General features: G+C 44.1%; 1 protein-coding gene across 7 annotated transcripts in view; it reads right to left on the reverse strand.

Moving 5' to 3' along the window:
- Positions 1–20,601, reverse strand: part of CACNB2 (calcium voltage-gated channel auxiliary subunit beta 2) — a 222,899-nt gene that overhangs the window by 87,311 nt on the left and 114,987 nt on the right. The window contains exon 1 of one of the 7 annotated variants that reach the window (XM_018564353.1): positions 12,382–12,638. The exons of the other annotated variants lie outside the window; for them this stretch is intronic. Coding sequence (XP_018419855.1) covers positions 12,382–12,414 — 33 coding nt within the window. The 5' untranslated portion in view covers positions 12,415–12,638. Of the gene's footprint in view, positions 1–12,381; positions 12,639–20,601 lie in introns of those variants that run through there. 7 annotated transcript variants of the gene reach the window in all.

The following is a 20,601-nucleotide window of genomic DNA, read 5'->3' on the forward strand; positions in this document are numbered from 1 at the left end:
CAGGACAGAGACTGTGCGGCCCGGTACCATTTGATCCGCGGACCGGGGGTTGGGGAACACTGATGTAAGGGACCCAGTTTCTTATTGCTGTCTGTGTCTCGATTGGGAAGATTACCCCTGCAGTCTTATCCTTTTAACATCCTGTATATAATAATATGACAGGGCAAGAGTTGCCACCCATAAGCCTCTGAACCGGACAATCTGTTTTTTTTTATGTACAGTCCTTTAATTGCTATGCATGTCCAATTATGCAAGTCCAATTTGGGCACTTGACATAGGGGACCTGCCTTTATCACCCTGTCCCCTTTTCCCTAGGGTTGCCACCTTTTCTTTCGGCGAAACCCCGACACCCTAGCGATGCACGGAATTTTTTTGGAAAAATGAGTTGCGGCTTATTCATATGTAAATAGCGCCGCCCATTCATATAAATATCACAGTCGAGAATATTTTCAGTGGGGAGCCAATAGCTCCTATCTTAGTTTTGGTTGCCCCTGTCTGCCTGACATCTTTTGTCCAGGTTTCAGCTGCCATGGAACCAGGACACAGCATTCAAAACCCGGACTGTCCGGGTGAATCCTGGACAGGTGGCAACCCTACTTTTCTCACCATGCCTCACTCTTCTACCAGTACATATGGCGCGATCCCGTCCAGATCTCTGTTTGAGATTTGATTTATTAAATACAAAAAAGTTACTATTAATGTGAGCGAACACATACCGGCGTTCGCTCACCTCTCCATCCTGTCACGGCTCTCTGCCATGACAGGGGAGGGACTGGATTCCCCCCTCCCCGCTCCGATTCTCCAGCGCTGACTGGCGTAACGGACGGGGGAGGGGGCGGGTACAGCTGACTCTGCCTCTAGATAGGCAGAGCCAGCTATCACTCACACAGCTGGGCGGATCCAGACATAATTGTCAGTATACTGAGCCTATTAGGGTGACGGGAGGATGCTAGTTTGTGTCCTCCCGTTACCCTAAGGAGAACTATGGGGAAAAGCCTTAACCCCATAGTTCTCCTTTAACTTATGTACCTTTAGCAGTTTTATTTAACCACTTGCTGCCCGGGGCATTTTCTTACTATTTGCACACACATGATAAAATATAAATGTTTGTCTAGAAAACAGCTTCAGACCCCCAAACAATGATATATGTTCTGAAAGCAGAGGCCCTGTAGAATAAAAATATGCTAGTTGCAATTTTGTACGTCACACGGTTTTTGCGCAAATGTTTATCAAAGCGGTATTTTTTAGGAAAAAATAAACTAAATTAAAAAATTTAGTGCACAGAAACATAATATAATACCCAATTTTTTGGTAAAATATATTAGACGGGGGTCACGCCGGTTAAATAGATACCAAACATGTCAAGCCTTAAAATTGTGTCTGCCCGTGAAGTCGCAAAAAAAGTCAATACCGAAAATTTCCAATAGGGAAAACTTTAAACGCTTTTACCGCTCATCAGTTTAGTGCTAACAATGATTGACAGCACTAGAATTATTGCTCTCACTCCGACGTTCGCAGCAACATGTAACATGTGCAGCGCAATTGTCCTTTTTGCACGTAGGCGCACCGACGCGAGTTTGCGAACCCTAAGGAGAACTATGGGGAAAAGCCTTAACCCCATAGTTCTCCTTTAACTTATGTACCTTTAGCAGTTTTATTTAACCACTTGCTGCCCGGGGCATTTTCTTACTATTTGCACACACATGATAAAATATAAATGTTTGTCTAGAAAACAGCTTCAGACCCCCAAACAATGATATATGTTCTGAAAGCAGAGGCCCTGTAGAATAAAAATATGCTAGTTGCAATTTTGTACGTCACACGGTTTTTGCGCAAATGTTTATCAAAGCGGTATTTTTTAGGAAAAAATAAACTAAATTAAAAAATTTAGTGCACAGAAACATAATATAATACCCAATTTTTTGGTAAAATATAAAAGACGGGGGTCACGCCGGTTAAATAGATACCAAACATGTCAAGCCTTAAAATTGTGTCTGCCCGTGAAGTCGCAAAAAAAGTCAATACCGAAAATTTCCAATAGGGAAAACTTTAAACGCTTTTACCGCTCATCAGTTTAGTGCTAACAATGATTGACAGCACTAGAATTATTGCTCTCACTCCGACGTTCGCAGCAACATGTAACATGTGCAGCGCAATTGTCCTTTTTGCACGTAGGCGCACCGACGCGAGTTTGCGTGTGTATGTACGTGCACGTGGGGGGCGGGGGACTTAATTTTTTTGCATTTTTAAAATGTTTCTTTTATGTTACTTTATTTTTTTACATTAACCCTACTGCTATTACATAGGGGGCTAACAAGCCCCCTATGTAACAGCAGATAGGGTGTGACAGGTCCTCTTTATGGAGACATCAGGGGTCTTTCAGAACCCTAATATCACCTAGGGACCCCAAAGAAGCTGAGGAATCAGGGATCTGCTTCCCCAGCTTCATCTCCTGGCTCTAAGAGCCGGAGACTGTGTACAGTGACACCAGAAGTGATGTAATACACATCACTTCCGAGTCCAGTGATCGGAGGAGAGATCAGCGGCAGGAAGCGCTGAATCTTTCTTCGATCACTTCGGGGAGACCTGCCGTGCTTCGAGGCGCCGCACGGGAACAGCATTGCCCGGGGAAGACAACGGCGGCCGCGGCGGGGGGATGCGCCGACGCACGGTACAAACGATCCGTCGGCTGTACAGAGGCCGGATCCCTTGTACATTAAAAGCCATCGCCTGCTGTTAAAAGCAGTACCGAGAACACGGCAGCTGCAGCAGCCATGTTCTTGTTTTAACCACTTTAACGGGCCTCCATCTATAGACATATTGCGGCCCGGAAGTGGTTAACGTTTAGTTATTTAGCTCATATAGGCCACCGGCAGTAAAAACACGAGATAAGCCCCGCTGTCACGCTCACAAGTGAAGACCAAAAACTCTGATCCTTATTCCCCCTATAGCATATTTACGCTTTGTTTCAGTTTCACAGATACTATAAATACACAAGAAAAAAGCTTTTACAACCTCCGCAATTAACAACACTTCAGATAATACAAACTGAAAACATTTCAGCGGCCCTGGCCAATCGGAGGCTCGGTCTTGGCTTCCCAAGCCATGAATCACGCAGCATTGTTTATGTGGTCTGCTAGCACGAGTCTTGCCCTTCAATTGAAAACATATGTCTGCTCGATGGAATATTTATAGAAATCTCACTTAATGAAATGCGGCTTGACAAACAAAATCCACTCGGCGGTTTGCGTTTCTTCAAAAACCCACATTGACATTTCCCGTCTATTATTTCCGCGTTAATCGTCAGTGTCAGCACACCGAGCACGCCGGTTGGGCTTCATCTTAAAGGGGACCTGTCATGAGAGAAACTCGGAGACTGCCATTGTGGACCTTCTCAAAAAAAATGCCTGGCTGTTATGTGGACCCTTTGATGCGTGAAGTGTCCTTATCTATGTACTTGTTCCTCATTCCATGTCAGTGAGAAGAAACACCCACCTACTGATACCTACCTTCGGTTTGCTCTTCCATCGATCAACTCCTCCATTGAAGCCAGAAGCCCAAACCTTGTGTAAGCTCTATGTTGGATGCTGTCAGAGCTTACAACCAGGTTAATGATTTTCTCCTCTCCCCCATGTGACAGTGTTCAGGTCTGGCAATTGTTCACTCAGGTTCCAGCAATGCATCCTAGGAGGAATGGAAGGGGACAACATGCTCCCCTATAGCTGGTAGAACCAAGTATGTCACAGACACTCATACAGGGCACTGGGGAGCCCAGTGAAGGTGAGTATCAGTGGGTAGGGTGATTATTCCAAGAAAACTCATCACTTTGCCTTGAAGAGGGTTAGCATGACCAACAGGAGGAGTGGAGCATCCTTTAAGAGGCAGGGGGAGCTGACACTTCACCTCAGGGATGAGTCCTTAGTCGGTTGGTAGGGTGTACAAGCAAAAATAAAAGAAGTTGGGCTCCAGTCACTTTAAGGATTTTTTCTAATGCTTTATTCCGGGAACGGAAAAAACAGTTAGGGCTGCAGACATCTACGATAACACGGAACGCCAGACTCGCGGAATGCATTCCAGCTTCACACTGCAAAGGGCCTTTAAACCGAAAACGCGAGAGACAAAGCGTCAGACAGCCATAGCTGGTCAGCAGACATATTTGAGACCTCCCCTGGATGAGACACCAGACTCTCTGTGTGGTCCAAGCCCATCTTGCCTTCTCCGGCTCCTCCAGCGGAGGAAATTCATTCCTGGCTCTCCATCTCAGGAATGATTCCTGATCCCGACTGGGTGCACACCTAACACCTACAGAATTCAGGCCTGGTCAGACAGCTCACACATAACGCACCTCCCCCAGGCCAGAGGCCCGGGGGAGAAAGAGACTCTCACATGGTTAGACCCAGATATACTGTATATATGACCTCCCCTAGCATGCACCACTGGCCATAAAACTCCCAGTAAATGGCTGGGGAGACATAGATATCCATAATGCCCCATTATTAGTTGTTTTGGTCTGTGGCAAGGTTACACCCAGCAGCAAGCAGATGCAATCAATAATCAGCTAAACTGGATAAATTCCTAGCACAACAAAATTGAAGTAGTCACCCCACTTAGGGCAAGGTGGCTACGGGAGCATTTTCAAAATCAGCAATGGCAGAATACTGTTATTTCATGATGGGTTTCCTTTTGGGCCCTGTTTACACAAGCAGTGGTGTGCAATACACTGATTTCGATTTACCTTTTTTTTTTTTCTCAAACTTTATTGAAATACCACAAGTGGCATCACACTGACTTATTTTCAATGCAGCTCGCTGCAGTGCATTATACTGTGTTGCAAAAAAAATAATGCGTGTTGTACATTTATCCAGCGCACACTACTGCAACACAGTGGGGTGAACTGGCTTAACTGAAAACAAGACAAATAGCTGCCCAGCGCTCCTGTCACCTGCACTACGCTAACACACAGGGGGCTACTGGTAACACTAAATTAATGAGCCATAGAGCCTTTACTGGAAAGGCTTTTAAAGCATCGCCTACAGACAATCCGGGCACTGTAGATTTTTGCTGTTTAACAGGCTTGTCATATTCTGTATCTATTTACTCAATGCAACCTCATTTTTATACTGTACCAAAAAGTTAGTTGTTATATTCTGTTTGTGTGCACTAAAACTAATTTGAGTACAGTCGACCCCTGCGAAGTCACAGTTCATAGTTCGTGGCCTCAATCGTTCGCGGATTTTTCCCATATAGGGGGTAACATCAGTATTTTATAGACATGTGCACAGTCAAAAAAATTGTTTCGTTTCGTTTTGATTCAGATTCGTTACAGCAGTGACATAAAAAACATTTTTTTTTTTAGATGTCACTTTGCTGCAACGAAAATTATTAGAAATTTCGTTTTCGGAAATTCGGATTCGTTTTTATTCATTCGTCATTTCTGTTATTCCGAATCTCCGAAACGAAAAATGTCTAGTATTTTAAATTCTAGCACTGCAGGAGACATAGCAGTACAGTACTGTACAGTATACGGGTTTACCTTTACATTCTTTTTTTTAAAGGGTAATGTAATAAGCTGAGTTTGAAATGAAATTAAAGTGTTTTGGGTAGGGCGGTGCAAATTAACGATCTTTTTGATCGATTAAATTTTTTTTTTCAACTTTCTCCACGAGCGCCAGCCAAGGCATTGGTCTATACACATGCAGCACAGCAATGAAGTAATAAAATGAACTAGGATCACACTAATCCAGCACGTTTAATTATTCTGAGTTGACCCACTCAAGCGGCGGCCATATTGAGTGGGGCAGGTGAGATTAATAACGTGCTGGATTAGTGTGATCCTAGTTCATTTTATTACTTCATTGCTGTGCTGTATGTGTATGGGCCAATGTAGTTGGATCTGTATGTGCGTTATAATTAATGGAAATTAATCGATTAAAAAGAATTTCGATTAATCGAACACGAAAATTTTAATCAGTAACAGCCCTTGTTTTGGGGGCATATTTAGGGTTTAAACCATAAAAATAGGCATTTTTTTGACCACATTGAAATTTCGCTGCTTTTCACAATTCGCGGGTGCTCTATGAACGTAACCCCCGCGAATTTCGGGGTCGACTGTATATTTTATAAACAGTAGCACAACTATCATGCTAGATTAAAAAAGTGCAACTTTCACCATTTTATTCTACTCTATTTTCAGAAAATAAATATCATGTATCTAGGGGTTTTAAGTAATCCTCAGGCCTAAAAAGTGAATTTAAACATGTACAAAATAGCTTTAGTAGTAAAGGGGTAAACTAGTTTTGCAGGATTTGAACCTACAGTGGGAATCAGTAACAAATGGTAAGCAGAACACATAATTCTATAATGCTCAGCTCCAGGTCTCTACAGTATTGTCTCTCTAACTTAGCTCTGTACAGATCCATCATCACCAACCAAAATACTCCAGAAATTCATGTACCACACCCAATATGCTCCACTCAATTGTTTATTCCAAAGGGCTCATTTGTAAGAGCTAATTCTGTCCAGCAGCAGATTCCTGCGGCTGGGATCACAGGAGGTTCCAGACAGTTGTAGCCGCTCAGCCTGTACAAATCAATGACAGGCTGACAGGAGCCGCAGCTCCTGTCAGCAAATACTGCAAATACTGCTGTATGCAAATACTGCTATTTGCATGTATCCACACATCCAGCGGTTACCTGCAACTAGGGACAGATGGTCCTTTACACAGACAGATTGCCTCCAGGGTCATCATCTGTCTCTAACCGCGGGTAATATGTGAACAGTAGCGGGCAGCCGCAACTCCTGTCAGCCTGTCATTGCTTTGTACAGGCTGAGCAGCTGCAGTCACAAGAATCTTGATTCTTGCCACAGGAATCCACAGAAGTGCGGTTCATTTATAATAATGGAGCGCAGTAAATGGTATGTAGAAGTAGCAGAATCAGTCTATATGAGAGACAATGTTGCCAATTCACACCAAGTTCAGCCTTCTGTCTGCAGTTCCTGGCTTTTCACAGCTCAACTATATGGCAGAGACTTCATCCTTGCAGCCAGGATTGTAACTGCTGGCAGAGACGTATATATAACGTCTGAGACATTATGCACTGAAATACCCCCCTCATGTCAATTTCCTATGACAAATGCAGACCAACATCTGAACACTGACAGATGGGCTGTGGTAAACAACTTGGTTCTCACACTGAAGAAAATAAAGTGTTTTACAGGATACAGGACCCAGGGGAGAATAAAGCGTTCCTGATAAAAACTGTCTTCCCAATCACTAACAGGAAGACAAACTTTACTGATCTCCTTCCCTGTAAGTAACACAAGATTATCTCACCGATCCAATCCAAGACAATACATAGGCTGTCACTATCACCAATAAACATGAGTTGTTACATTTATCTAACATGACATTCAAGGAACACAACAGACGAAACAAACGCTGGATAGCAAGAGAACAAAAAAACAAAAAACCTTTTATTAAACTCTTGACTGATGGATTCGTTGATTACGTTATTTTGTTAAAAAACCCAATAAAACACACAGACTTCGCGACATGGATTTAAATAGCCACAGCAGCCCTTTTATTAACCAAACCAACTTTAACAGTAACCAAAGTAATAACCCAAATAATATACAAATAAATAATCTTAACCACTGTTGGCCCTGAGAAGGGATCTTTGTGTGCCCATCAGCCCAAATAAGACTGCTCCTAAAAAACTGCTCCCATGTCCCCAGCTGCACCCCGACCACCTCGAGGACAGTTACTGCTCCCAAGTTCCAGGGGGCCAGGCCCCCCGACAACTTGCACCAACAGTGGGAAGCACCCATACCAGCTGATGGCCCCCCATTCGTGTAACCGACTCAGATTTACAGACCCTCCAAAGACCCCCCTAACCCGCCAAGCTGCCGTGACATAAAAAAGAACATTGGAACAACCAGAAACCAACAATTTAAGCCCTCATTCACACGAGTGACAGGTAACATGTATCGGGCTGCTCCCGGGAAGGACAGATGCTGCGTGTGATTATATTCAGCAGCCTGTTCTTCTCTATGGGAGCATGCGGCCCTACGCCGCCCTACGGTCACCCAAACTGCACGTCCGTACGTGTGCTGGTGTCCCTGCTCGGACGCAGACAGGATCCATCCTGTCTGCATACGAGTACGGGAACAGGGAGCAGATCTTTGTGTGCCCATCAGCCCAAATAAGGCCTCTCCTAAAAAACTGCTCCCATGTCCCCAGCTGCACCCCAACCATCTCGAGGACAGTTGCTGCTCCCAAGTTCCAAGGGGCCAGGCCCCCCGACAACTTGCACCAACAGTGGGATGCACCCATACTAGCTGATGGCCCCCCATTCGTGTAACCGACTCAGATTTTCAGACCCTCCAAGGACCCCCATAACCCGCCAAGCTGCCGTGACATAAAAAAGGACATTGGAACAACCAGAAACCACACAATTTAAGCCCTCATTCACACGAGTAACAGGTAACATGTATCGGGCTGCTCCCGGGAAGGACAGATGCTGCGTGTGATTATATTCAGCAGCCTGTTCTTCTCTATGGGAGCATGCGGCCCTACGCCGCCCTACGGTCACCCAAACTGCACGTCCGTACGTGTGCTGGTGTCCTGCTCAGACGCAGACTGGATCCATCCTGTCTGCATACGAGTACGGGAACAGGGAGCAGGGAACCTCGGTACTCTAGCAGTAGTGAAACTATAAATCCCATAAAGCCTCTACCTCTAGGAGTCATGCCTTTGGCTGTCAGTCTTGCAATGCCTCATTTGACTTGTAGTTCCCCATAGCTGGATTGCCAAGTTTGCCTACCCGTGTAAATCTCTAACCCTTCCCCACTGTATTCCAAGCAAAATAAAATGTTTAGGCTGGAGTTGGACTTTAAGAAGCAATAACCTGTGTGGTATTCCTTTGAGATCACTTTTGGAAATTATGCTTGGGGAATAGTGCAGTCTGGTGTATTACCCTCCCCCTCACCATAACCTGTTCTTCATTTACTCATTCATTAAATGGGCTGCTTAACTCACCAAAAAGGTACATGTAGCATTTCTGGTAGCGCAGTGCAACGCGCGTCAGTCCATCATCAATGTGTATTTGGATATCGAGCAATGGAGCAAACGTAGGTAACGCGGTAATGCACATTGCTGCAAAGCAATAGGTGGAATGGACCTTTAGTGTACTTTGTTTAAAGTGTACTTATCCTTTAAGCCAAATTATGAGTTAGGACCTATTTGGCTATTTCAGTTAACGTCAGTAATTGAATATCTCAGCAGTATGAAAGAACACATCTTTGGTAGTCAATCAGATTTATTTATTAGCCAAAGGTTTGGTGTCCAGAGTTCAGTAACCCATCAGAATTTTTTATTTATTTATTACAGGTATTTATATAGTGCTGACAATTTACGCAGCGCTTTACATACACATCAGTCCCTGACCTCAAGGAGCTTACAATCTAAGGTCCCTATTGCACACACAGGGACAATTTACCTTCAAGCAAGTCTTTGGAGTGTGGGAGGAAACCGGAATACTCAGAAGAAAACTACACAAGCGCAGGGAGAACATGCAAACTCCATGCAGATAGTGTCCTGACCGAAACACTATTTATTTGAAATGACTCTAAGTTCTAGAAGCCAAAATGTTGCTGATGTATAGAGTCAGTCAATGTTGAAACTCTACAAGTGAGAGAACAGCTGTCATACCTGGTAAGTTCATCAGCTTTGCTTACTAAGTCAGAAGAAATGCTCCGAGTCCACCAGCCCACAATAACCAGAGTTTTTCCTTCTCAGATTTGTGCTGGTTTGATTTATAAGAGGCTACTGCTGTTTGTCATATCGTCTATGTTGTTTACGCTATCGTGCAGCCAGGCGAGATAAAAATCAGAAGAAGCAAACAATTTAGGCCCCTGAGTATTTTGTAGCTTGAAGCTTGAAGCTATAAAATGCTCAACATTAAAAATCCCTATTGTCTTCCATGGCGCCTGTTCACACCTAAGCGCTCAAGTTCCTGTAGCAAAACGCTTGTCACTCCAAAAAGTGCAGAAGCTTCTTTTTGGCAGATTAAAGCATTTTTTGCCTCCTAGATTTTAATTGGAGCGCCTAAAGAATGCATGAAGAACATATATTTATGGACATTTTTTAGGCAGTTCTATAGGACCATAAATGCTAAATTCTTCTTCTGTACTACAAGTCATGGATAAAAGCACATACAAATCACCTGGCTACACTCACGCTTAGATGTGACTGCAGGCTTTCATGCTGTAATACAACTCTCAGTAGGCTTCTTGGAGACAAGAACTCTACTATCATTTCTTTGTTTTTCCAGATGCCAAAAACCGACCAACAATGGCCAGATGTTGGCGATCAGCCCAGCTAAATTCTGGGAGCGTTCCATGCTCATGTCAATGCCGACCAATAATAAACCACTTGTAGACACATTAGAAGATATATGTCTGTGAAGGTTATATGTGTGTAGACATACAGTGGCGTCACAAGGGGGTGCGGCCCGCACCCGGGTGACACCAAAATGACTGTCTGTCATTTTGCTGTCACCCCCTCTAAAAAGTCGGGCACTTGGTCATGGACCGAGAGCCCGACAGTGTCAAGGAGAGAGGAGGAGACCCGGCGGCATACCTCATCCCGCCGGGTGAACGTCCTCTCCTCTCTCTGCCGGCGTCCATCACCAAGATGGCCGGCAGCAGGCGTCAATGAGATGACCGCGTATGCACGATGACGTCATCAAGCACGTGTGTGGAGACATCACGCAGGTGCGAGATGACATCACGGCCGGGTGTCACCCGGTCTCTGCTCCGGGAGACACCCCGGGGCTGATAACAAATGTTTTTTTTTTCTGAGAACTTAATGGTATCAGCCCTGTCCAGTGTCTTTTGCTAATCTACTCAACTCAACCACTACCACACTTAGATCTCTACTCATTTATTATAGGTATTTATATAGCGCCATCAAATTACACAGCACTTTACATATTGCACACATTCACATCAGTCCCTGCCCTCGAGGAGCTTACAATCTAAGGTCCCTATTGCACACACATACAGGGCCAATTTAAACAGGAGCCAATTAACCTACCAGCATGTCCTTGGAGTGTGGGAGAACACTGCACTACCCAGAGGAAACCCACGCAAGCACAGGGAGAACATGCAAACTCCTTGTAGATAGTGTCCTGACCGGGAATTAAACAGGGGATCCCCCATCTCTACAACATAAAAGCTAATCATTCTGTAGTCTATAAGAAGAACTCGGAGGATTACATAGCCTCTTTGAGATAACACAGGACAGCACTAAATTTCTGACACGATTACCAGTTCTTTTGTACTTATAGAAAATAGATAATTTAACAGACAAAAAGGGTGCAAATATCAAAAGTTGATTGCCAGGGTTTACATACAGCAGGGACAGGCATCCTCGGCACTCCAGTTGTTGTGGAACTACAAGTCCCATAAGGATTTACAAGACTGACAGCCACAGGCATGACTCCCAGATCCAGAGGCATTATGTGATTTGTAGTTCCAGCTCAGCTGGAGTGCCAAGGCTGCTCACCCCTGCTTTAAAAGGTTAGTCCTCCTAAATTAACCAAACCTGCTGTGTTTTATGTTAGGGGGGACTCCAGAAATGGGGCACACTTCTTGCTCACGTTGGAGTTTTGCGGATTCTGTCCACCTTGGGATGTTAGGCCCAAGTCAAGTCAAACTAACGATCTTGTTGCTGGTGGCAACATGACAGGATTGCTAAAGAGGACCTTTAGCTGCTCCTACAGCTTCACCTCCTTGCTGGCTGAGGCACTGCAGAATCTCGCTCACCAACGAGGAAGCAGCAACGGAATGACACCTAGCTGTTCCAGCCATTGGGACAGCGACACCATAGAAGCAGGCGAATCATTTCAGTGCACTCCAAGGCATCCTGTCCCTAGTGTGACATATACCTTACCACTCCGAATCCTGCCTTACACACAATAGGCTCAATTCACAAAGCATTATACAAGGATTTCAGCCATGTGACTATAATTTTAAAATCTAATTGGACTCTGGGGCTTTGTGAATTGAACCTAATGTCATATAAAGTCTCACCGGTAAGACCAGCCTTATGGCCATGGCAGGTGTGTAGACTTGGGACCTCAAGTGCACAGATCTTCGAAGCAATCACAAAAAAAGAAGTCAGTTATGTTAACTCTCCAGTACTATGTTTAAAAAGGACGTGCGCTTTAAGCCTGCATTAGTTCACAACGGCTGAATCAAGAAAAGGCGAACTTCTCGTACATTAGACTCGCATTCAGAAATACCTAGGGACAATCCTTCCTGAGTTTAGGACCGTCTATGGAAAGCAGAGACAGTTGGCAACCATAACATTGCACTTACCTCATCCGATTCCTCGCTGCAATAGAGGTACATGGCTACTGCCAGTGAATAACTATTCCCCCAGCGCTTCCATCAAACGACAAAGAGTTTTCGTTGTTCTAACATTCTTCCCCCAGCATCTGGACGCCTCATTCCCACGCCCCGCTCCCTAGCCAAATAAATAGTGCTGCTTCTATATGTGTACAGAGGAGCAAAGTCAGTCTGAGAAGCCCCAGCAGTGCAACAGGCTCTCGTGGGCTGGAGTTCCAGGGAATGCTCAGAGCAGCATTGCTTGGGATGTGCACATCCGTTCCTGGGAGAGGGAGGCTTGTCTTAGGGAAATAATGCAGGCTTCTGGTAAATGAAGATGGTCACGAGGGCCAGGCTAAGGTGCTCATTGGCTGGAGAAGTACTACACAGCAACTTTCAGAGACCGCTTCAAAGTCCTCAAGACTTGTGCTGATGACAGAGGACCATGATTAACCATAACAAAGAGATGTAGTTCTGTGTCATGCAGCAAAACTGCTGGAATGCAAATATTTGTATCACTAAAAATTTGTATCAGCTACGGTAAAATAAATGCAAATACAAAGTAACACAGATAATAGGCAACCATGTGTAGTGGTTAATTAAAACAAATCAAAGCATGGAGGTGTTCTATCAAAGTTTGTGACTGCGTTAGAATGCGTGACCGGTCACGTGGTCACACATTTGAACATATTCAGTTTTTTGGAGGTGGAATATGTGACCGGCAAAAGGTGAAGAATTCCAGCTGTTTCTAGGCAGTTCGGCATCGCAGATCGTATGTGCAGGAGAACCGATCTGCCCTGAAACAGCTGATCGGTCCTGAAATGTCACTTATATCCGACTTTGTGAATGCGATCTCACATTCCACAGAGTCGGATAGAAGTGACACTTCAGGACCGATCAGCTGTTCCAGGGCAGATCGGTTCTCCTGCACATGCGATCTGCGATGCCGATCTGCCCCGGAACAGCTGAGAAAGCATTGGAATTCTTCACCTTTTGCCGGTCACGCATTCCACCGCCGAAAAAGTGGCCGTGATTACGTTAGAGGCAGAACGCTCATTCCTGTTGTGCCCTCAGTTATGTTGACCACAAGCAATAAGCAAAATAATTACTGGTTAAAGCAGAACTCCGGGCAAAAGGGTTCTTAACTAGACATGTACATTTCGTTTCATTCTAAATGGATATTCGTACAAATTTTGTTAAATTTAGACATTCGGATGGATCAGAATTTCCGAATTTAAACTAGTCCAAATGCGAAATAATCTGAATGGATCCTTTCACTAAAATTCGGATACGTCCAAATGTAATTCAAACCTGCTGTAAACGAGCACTTAACTCTTAAGCCCCACTGCAAAGATCAAGAACACTTTTACCCAGAGTTCTGCTTTAAAGCTAAACTAGGCATATATAAAGACTATTAGGCGGCTCTCTAATTATGAAGACATTTAGGGCCGGTGCACACCTAGGCGACACCTCACCGAACAGCAATCGGATTGCCGCACGGTCAGGAGCCGCTTAGGTGTGCACCAATCATGCCATTATTTTCTAATGGCACCCAGGGTTGGCGGGCGGATCGCGCGGTTTCCCATCGCGATTCTGCCAATGCTTCTGAACACGAACACGCTAAAACAGCTGCGCGTCGTGTATCGCAAAAAAAAGGTACATGTACCTTTTTTCTGCGATTGCCGCGTGGATGTCACCCCATTGAAATCAATGGGGCTGCGCAGCAATCGTGGCCTGCATTGTGCAGGACCGCACGATCCCGGATTGCGTAGGTCTGCACCTGGCCTTAATATATTTATATCAGTCTCTTCTACAGTCCCTGTACAGCAGGGCTGGAGTGCGAGAGGAAAAAGAGGACAGAGGAGCCAGTCAGTTCTGAACCAGAGGCATGCTGATGGGAGGAGAGAACAAAGGGAAAGTGAGATGAGTTGATTACTGTGCCGCTTCTCCTTTCACTGTCCAGTCACAGGCTGGGGACTGTTCCAGGAGAACCTGGGCTCAAAGGAAGTGATGCTGGCCACCAGACTGAGGGCATCTAACAACATCTAAAAAAACTACTGCAGAGGAAATCTCTGGATTGAAGGTTGAAGAAGACACCAAAATGACAATAAGTCATTTTGGTGTCACCCGTCCAATGGTGTCACCCGGGTGCGGGCCGCATCCCGCACCCAGGGACATTTTTTATTAACTCTTGCAGTGGGGCTACCACTGCAAGGGTTATTTTTTCATTTAGGTCTAGGGAGGAAAGTAACAAAGTTATACTCTCCTGATCCTTAGAGCCAGCTTGCTGTTATACCGGTCCCTGGATCCTGTTTTCTTTTTCAGGCTTTTTTTTTATTTTAATTTCCACCTGATGATCTTGCCAGTAGCACACTTCCTGTCCCTGGTTGGCTATGTTTACTCCTGCACTGCCATGGTAACCATCCAGACTGGACATGTCTACTAAATATGTTCATAGCCTTAAAAAAGAAATCTAAGGACTGGTAAGCTGCAATATATTACATTTTTGTTTTGGGGTTTAGTCATGCTTTAAAACAGTCCTTTTTATTATTTAGCAGCCTGTACCAAAAAGAGGGACAACTATGGAGCAAAGAAGGACAGAGAGATTTCCAAAAGTGGAACAGTTGCTATGAATGAGGAACGTTGGTGAGCTATGGAAGCTTGTTGTGACGGAAACATGGAAACAGACAAGGCTGTCCTGCTGAAAATGCTAGACGTCTGCCTATCTCTGGCTTTACTGCCTTCTGAATCACAGACCTTGAAGAAGCATGAAAATTAAAAAGTCAGAGTGAACTCAGCGACAATAACATTTCCATCTAAAACTGTTACACTCGGCAGACTCACATAACCAAAAACTGCATTATTAATGCCATTGACAGACTGCATTATATACACTATATTGACAAAAGTATTGGGACACCCCTCCAAATCATTGGATTTAGGTGTCCCATGACATTTCCTTGCAACTAAATATTCCGTCAACTGTTAGTGGTATAACAAAGCAACTGGGAACAACAGCAACACAAAGTGGTAGTTCACATAAAATGACAGAGTGGGGTCAGCTCATGCTGAAGTGCGCAGAAGTTGCCAACTGAACTTCGTGTGACCTTCAGATTGGCACAACAACAGTGCGTAGAGAGCTTCATGGAATGGGTTTCCATGGCCGAGCAGCTGCATCCAAGCCTTACATCACCAAGTGCAATGCAAAGCGCCGGATGCAGTGGTGTAAAGCACGCCGCCACTGGACTCTAGAGAAGTGGAGACGTGTTCCCTGGAGTGACGAATCACGCTTCTCTGTCTGGCAATCCGATGGACGTGTCTGGGTTTGGCGGTTGCCAGGAGAACGGTACTTGCCTGACTGCATTGTGCCAAGTGTAAAGTTTGGAGGAGGGGGATTATGGTGTGGGGTTGGTTTTCAGGGGTTGGGCTTGGCCTCTTAGTTCCAGTGAAGGGAACTCTTAAGGGATCAGCATACCAAGACATTTTGGACAATTTCATGCTCCCAACTTTGTGGAAACAGTTTGAGGATGGCCCCTTCCTGTTCCAACATGACTGCGCACCAGTGCACAAAGCAAGGTCCATAAAGACATGGATGAGTGAGTTTGGGGTGGAGGAACTTGACTGGCCTGCACAGAGTCCTGACCTCAACCCGATAGAACACCTTTGGGATGAATTAGAGTGGAGACTGCGAGACAGGCCTTCTCGTCCAACATCAGTACCTGACCTCACAAATGCGCTTCTGGAAGAATGGTCAAACATTCCCATAGACACACTCCTAAACCTTGTGGACGCCTTCCCAGAAGAGTTGAAGCTGTTTTAGCGGCAAAGGGTGGACCAACTCAATATTGACCCCTACAGTCTAAGACTGGGATGCCATTAAAGTTAATGTCCGTGTAAAGGCCGGCGTCCCAATACTTTTGGTAATATAGTGTATATATCAGCTCTTATTTGCCTTAAAGTGTATTTCCACTTCTGCAGTCAGATTTGAGAAAACCCTCCTAATGTTTGTTATATGATCCTATTCACTCAGCATTACGAAAACAATTTCCTACCTTCTAGATATCTTTGCTGACCATGCCTTTGGACAGACTACAAGCTCCTCTCTTCCATTTTAAAGTGACAGGAAATGCTGGCTGTCCCCATAGAAAAACTAGGGACGGCCTGAGCTTCCTCTCATAACATACAATGCTTCTAGATCTTTAACCCTTTGTTAGGAGAGCCAGTGTTTAAATCTAGTTTACAACTGATAATAAGAGCTGTTAGCACAGTACAGACAGGGTTAATAATTTTTCCCTAATCCCCTTGCATTCCAGAGGAAAATTCTATTTGGAGAAAAACCTTTCATTCAGAAACAGCAAGTAAATTGAAAGCAGCAATCGCTATGTGAATGAAAACATATAACAAAACCTAAAATCGGTGTTATCCCAATTTGGCTGCAAAAGTGGAAATACACTTTAAGTTCCACAGTAAGGCAGCGTCCGCATCATCATCAAAGCCATATACATTAGATAATAAACTCAGGAGGTGTATGAAAGAGGAAAATGGGATGTTTCAGGGATTCCGCAGATAACAGGAAACCCACATAAGATGGAAATGTGCCATTAACATGTGGAATGTTACATATGTGCTCATAATTCTCTGTAAGGATTTCAGTAAAAGGGTCTTAGGCTTTTACTCATCAGTCACGAGTTCCAGTTTGGCCACATGATCACATATTACGCTGTCAGCTTTTTCTGAGAATGATATAATATATATTTCACTGCATGGTATGTATATATATATTAGTGATGCGCTGACACCGTTTTTTCGGTATCGAGTATCGATAGCTATATTTCAGTACTTGACGATACTGAGTACTGATACCGGTACTTCCATTGGCATGCAGCCGACTTCCCGGGAAATCAGCATGGAGCCGGCCAAACAGCATGGAGCCGGCTTCCCGGCCAATCAGGAATCCGGTTGGCAAGTCATTACCCGCCGCCCAGCTTCCTGATTGACCTAGAAGCCGGCACCATGTTCCCTCGCGGCACTGCCGGTCAGAGGAACTCTCCCTCTGACTGGAAGTGCCTGTATTGGGAACGGTATTGAAGCATTTGGGCAAGTACGAGTTCTCGCCCAAATACTCAGTATCGGCACCAATACCGATACTAGTATCAGTGCATCCCTAATAAATATATATAACCAATAGGATGAGGTATTGGTGCTGTTTTCATTTATTGCATGTTGGGTGCTGGAAAACCAACAGGCTCCACGTCCGAATGCATATATCCAAAAAAGAGGGTTACCGCACTCCAGGTATCCCTTATGAACTTCTTTAACCAGTACAAAAAAAGTGTACAGCATGTACTATAGTTTTAAGGGATTGAGCAACACCTGTGACTCTGGTTCACAATGAGCGTTTTAAAGCGCTTTTTCTGCCCTAAAAAGTGCTCAAAAATCTGCCCCCAAAAAATCACATTCATTTGTATGGCCCTGTTCACATCTGTGGCCATGTTCACATTTGTTGCAATAAGTAAGAATATGGTAGATCCCATCGCACTCCCAACCGGAAAACCCCAAAGTGCAGGGAGGGTGCTGGAGCGACCGCAGATGCCTCTGCATGTCAAGAACTGTAACTGGATGAAAGTCACTCGCACACCAGAAACGTTTGTAGTCAATCTTCTTTTTTGACCATCAAAGTGTCACATAACTTTAGCGACGTTTGGAGACCGTCTGGTCTCTTCTTCAGGCAAAATCAAAGTGTAACAGACGGCCTCGAAACTGTCGCTAAAGTTATGTGACACTTTAATGGTCAAAAAAGAAGATTGACTACAAAAAGGGTGTAGAAACCACTGCTTCTACACAAAGAGCAAAGGTCCTTTTCTACAGTATGCAAAAAAGGTGAAAGTCTTTTCCACTCCATCGATATTGGTTGGAGTTGGCCTTTAAATGAATTTACCTGGGGAAATCCTGCTTCTCAAGTTCTATCCAAACTGAGAAGCAGGAACTCTAAACAAGCCAACCCAATAAAGGGTTGGCTTGTTTAGAGTTCCACTTTAAAAGCATTCGGATCAAAGTAATGCCATGAATTCCATCTGCAGATTTTATCACTCAGCTTTCATAATGATAAGATTTGTAAGAAAGGTGGAGTTACCCTTTAAATACATCTCTTTCAATTATGTCTATTTTAAATATCTAGGCTCCCCATATAGCAGCCTCTACAGTACCATCTTCCTACAGACCAAATGCTTTTAACATATTTAACCTTTGACTGTGAATTTTGCTGTATTAGTGTTGCCCTCAGGCCACATAAACTGTAATTACACTAAAACATGCTAAGTAGCTTAAGTTTAATTACCTCTTTTACTTTGAAGAATTAAGGGTAAACGCCGAGACTTGAGAAGATACTTTAATCCAACGCTCCCCAAAGACTTCAGAGTGCGATTAGACATGTAGTCACAATGTGACTGATTTTTGGATAGAGTGAGGTAGATTTACAACTTCTGTCAGTTGGGACTATGTTCCCCTTATTTCCTGTCCTGCTGACAACACTGTACTAGACAGGAAGTGAGGGGATTTCTCCAACAGACACACAGATAAACATTCTTTTTAGTAGGGGAGAAGGGGAAGGGTAGAACCCATGTTAGACTTTTTTTTATTATTGAAAGTTTATAAAAAGAAAAATAATTCCTGAAAAAACTCAATACAACATGGAAAATGGGTAATTTACAAGCATTAGCAGTGAAGGAGGCTATCCAACCAGAAGCCGGGGTCAAGCCGTCAGTTATTATTAATGTAGCGAGTACTCCAAGCTTCTGGATAAGTATACCCATAGCCTACATGTAAGTACGAATAAAGAACACATTGGGAAGTAAAGGTAGGAGAAGAGAGGGAAGAGTTAGGCCTCATTCACACACAACGCAAGCAAAATTGTACATTGCGTATATACGCATCTATGCGCGTATACACGAGCGTCTATGCGCGTTTATACGAGCGTCTATGCGCGTATATGCGTGCACTATATGCAATCCCTGAATGCATCACTCGTAATGGAATTTTTAATGTACTGTACGCATGTACGCGCGTATACACGCAAATATACGGCTCCATACGCGGCTGTGTGTATGGAGCCTTAAGGAAAGGGATCGGAGCATATCAAGATGGAGGCACCGGGGAGGAGAAGGAAATAAAGAATGGGAAGGAGGAGAAGATAGAAGATATCGGGGAAATGGGATGGATAGGATAAATGGGCATGGCTACTATTGTTCCCCATGGTCCCTATGAGTGTTGTAAAGTAGCCACCGCTACACACAGGGACCATGGGGAACAAAAGTAGCCACCCTCCAGAAGGAAGGACAGTGTCAGCACCAATTCAGAGATGATTTGAGGATCTACAGCCGAGTGATACACAAATAAGAAAATAAGATACATTTTTGTTAATAGTTAAGGTCCTTGAATGTATTTTAAGATTTAACGCCTGAGTTTAGCGTCACTTTAACTTTGATGATGATTTTCTCAACAGTACCTGCTGCTACGGAGGTCACTGAGGGGAGAAGAAGGGGTGGACTGTATAGTCATATTTAGACACATTGCTATAGCAAGATAGTGGAGGTGAAACTGTGAAAATGGAGATTGTTAGTACAATGTACATCTAACTAAATATTGATCTCTTTTGCTTTTAACGAAGCCCCTATCTCCTAAGCAAAGACCTAAAATTAGGTGGAATAGCAACCAAAACATTCTCTTGAAGTTGTGGATAGAGTGGGAAAGGGTTACAACTTATGTTGGGGTTTTATAGCTCTGTGTACCTTGGAGAGATTTCCTCTCAGTTCTTAATATGGAACTCTAACCCTAAGGGAATGTTTACACCAGGCCAACACGGTAACGTAACATATGTGCAGAGTGCCATTCAGTTTAACAATGGGTGTTGTGGTGCACTGCGCTGCAAAAAATGCAACAAGCCCTATATATTTTTATGTAAACAACAGGAAAATCACCACATAAGCGCAGGTACTACCGTTCGGCGCCTTTATTTATAGATTTTCAATCCAATAAGACAGATGAGCCCTGCGATACTGCCGCACACCTCTAACACATTTCACCACACAGGCCTAATCATAGAGGTCAACCTCTTTAAAATTCCATTTGATTTTTACCACTTGGATTTGTGGAATCCATAATATTCAGTGTTTTTTGCCTTTTTTCAATGATAATTTGCTGCCTTTTAAGCAT

The sequence above is a fragment of the Nanorana parkeri genome, unplaced genomic scaffold (assembly GCF_000935625.1).
Source record: "Nanorana parkeri isolate BGI_ZX_2015 unplaced genomic scaffold, ASM93562v1 scaffold23, whole genome shotgun sequence".
In the NCBI taxonomy this organism is placed as follows: Eukaryota; Metazoa; Chordata; class Amphibia; order Anura; family Dicroglossidae; genus Nanorana; species Nanorana parkeri.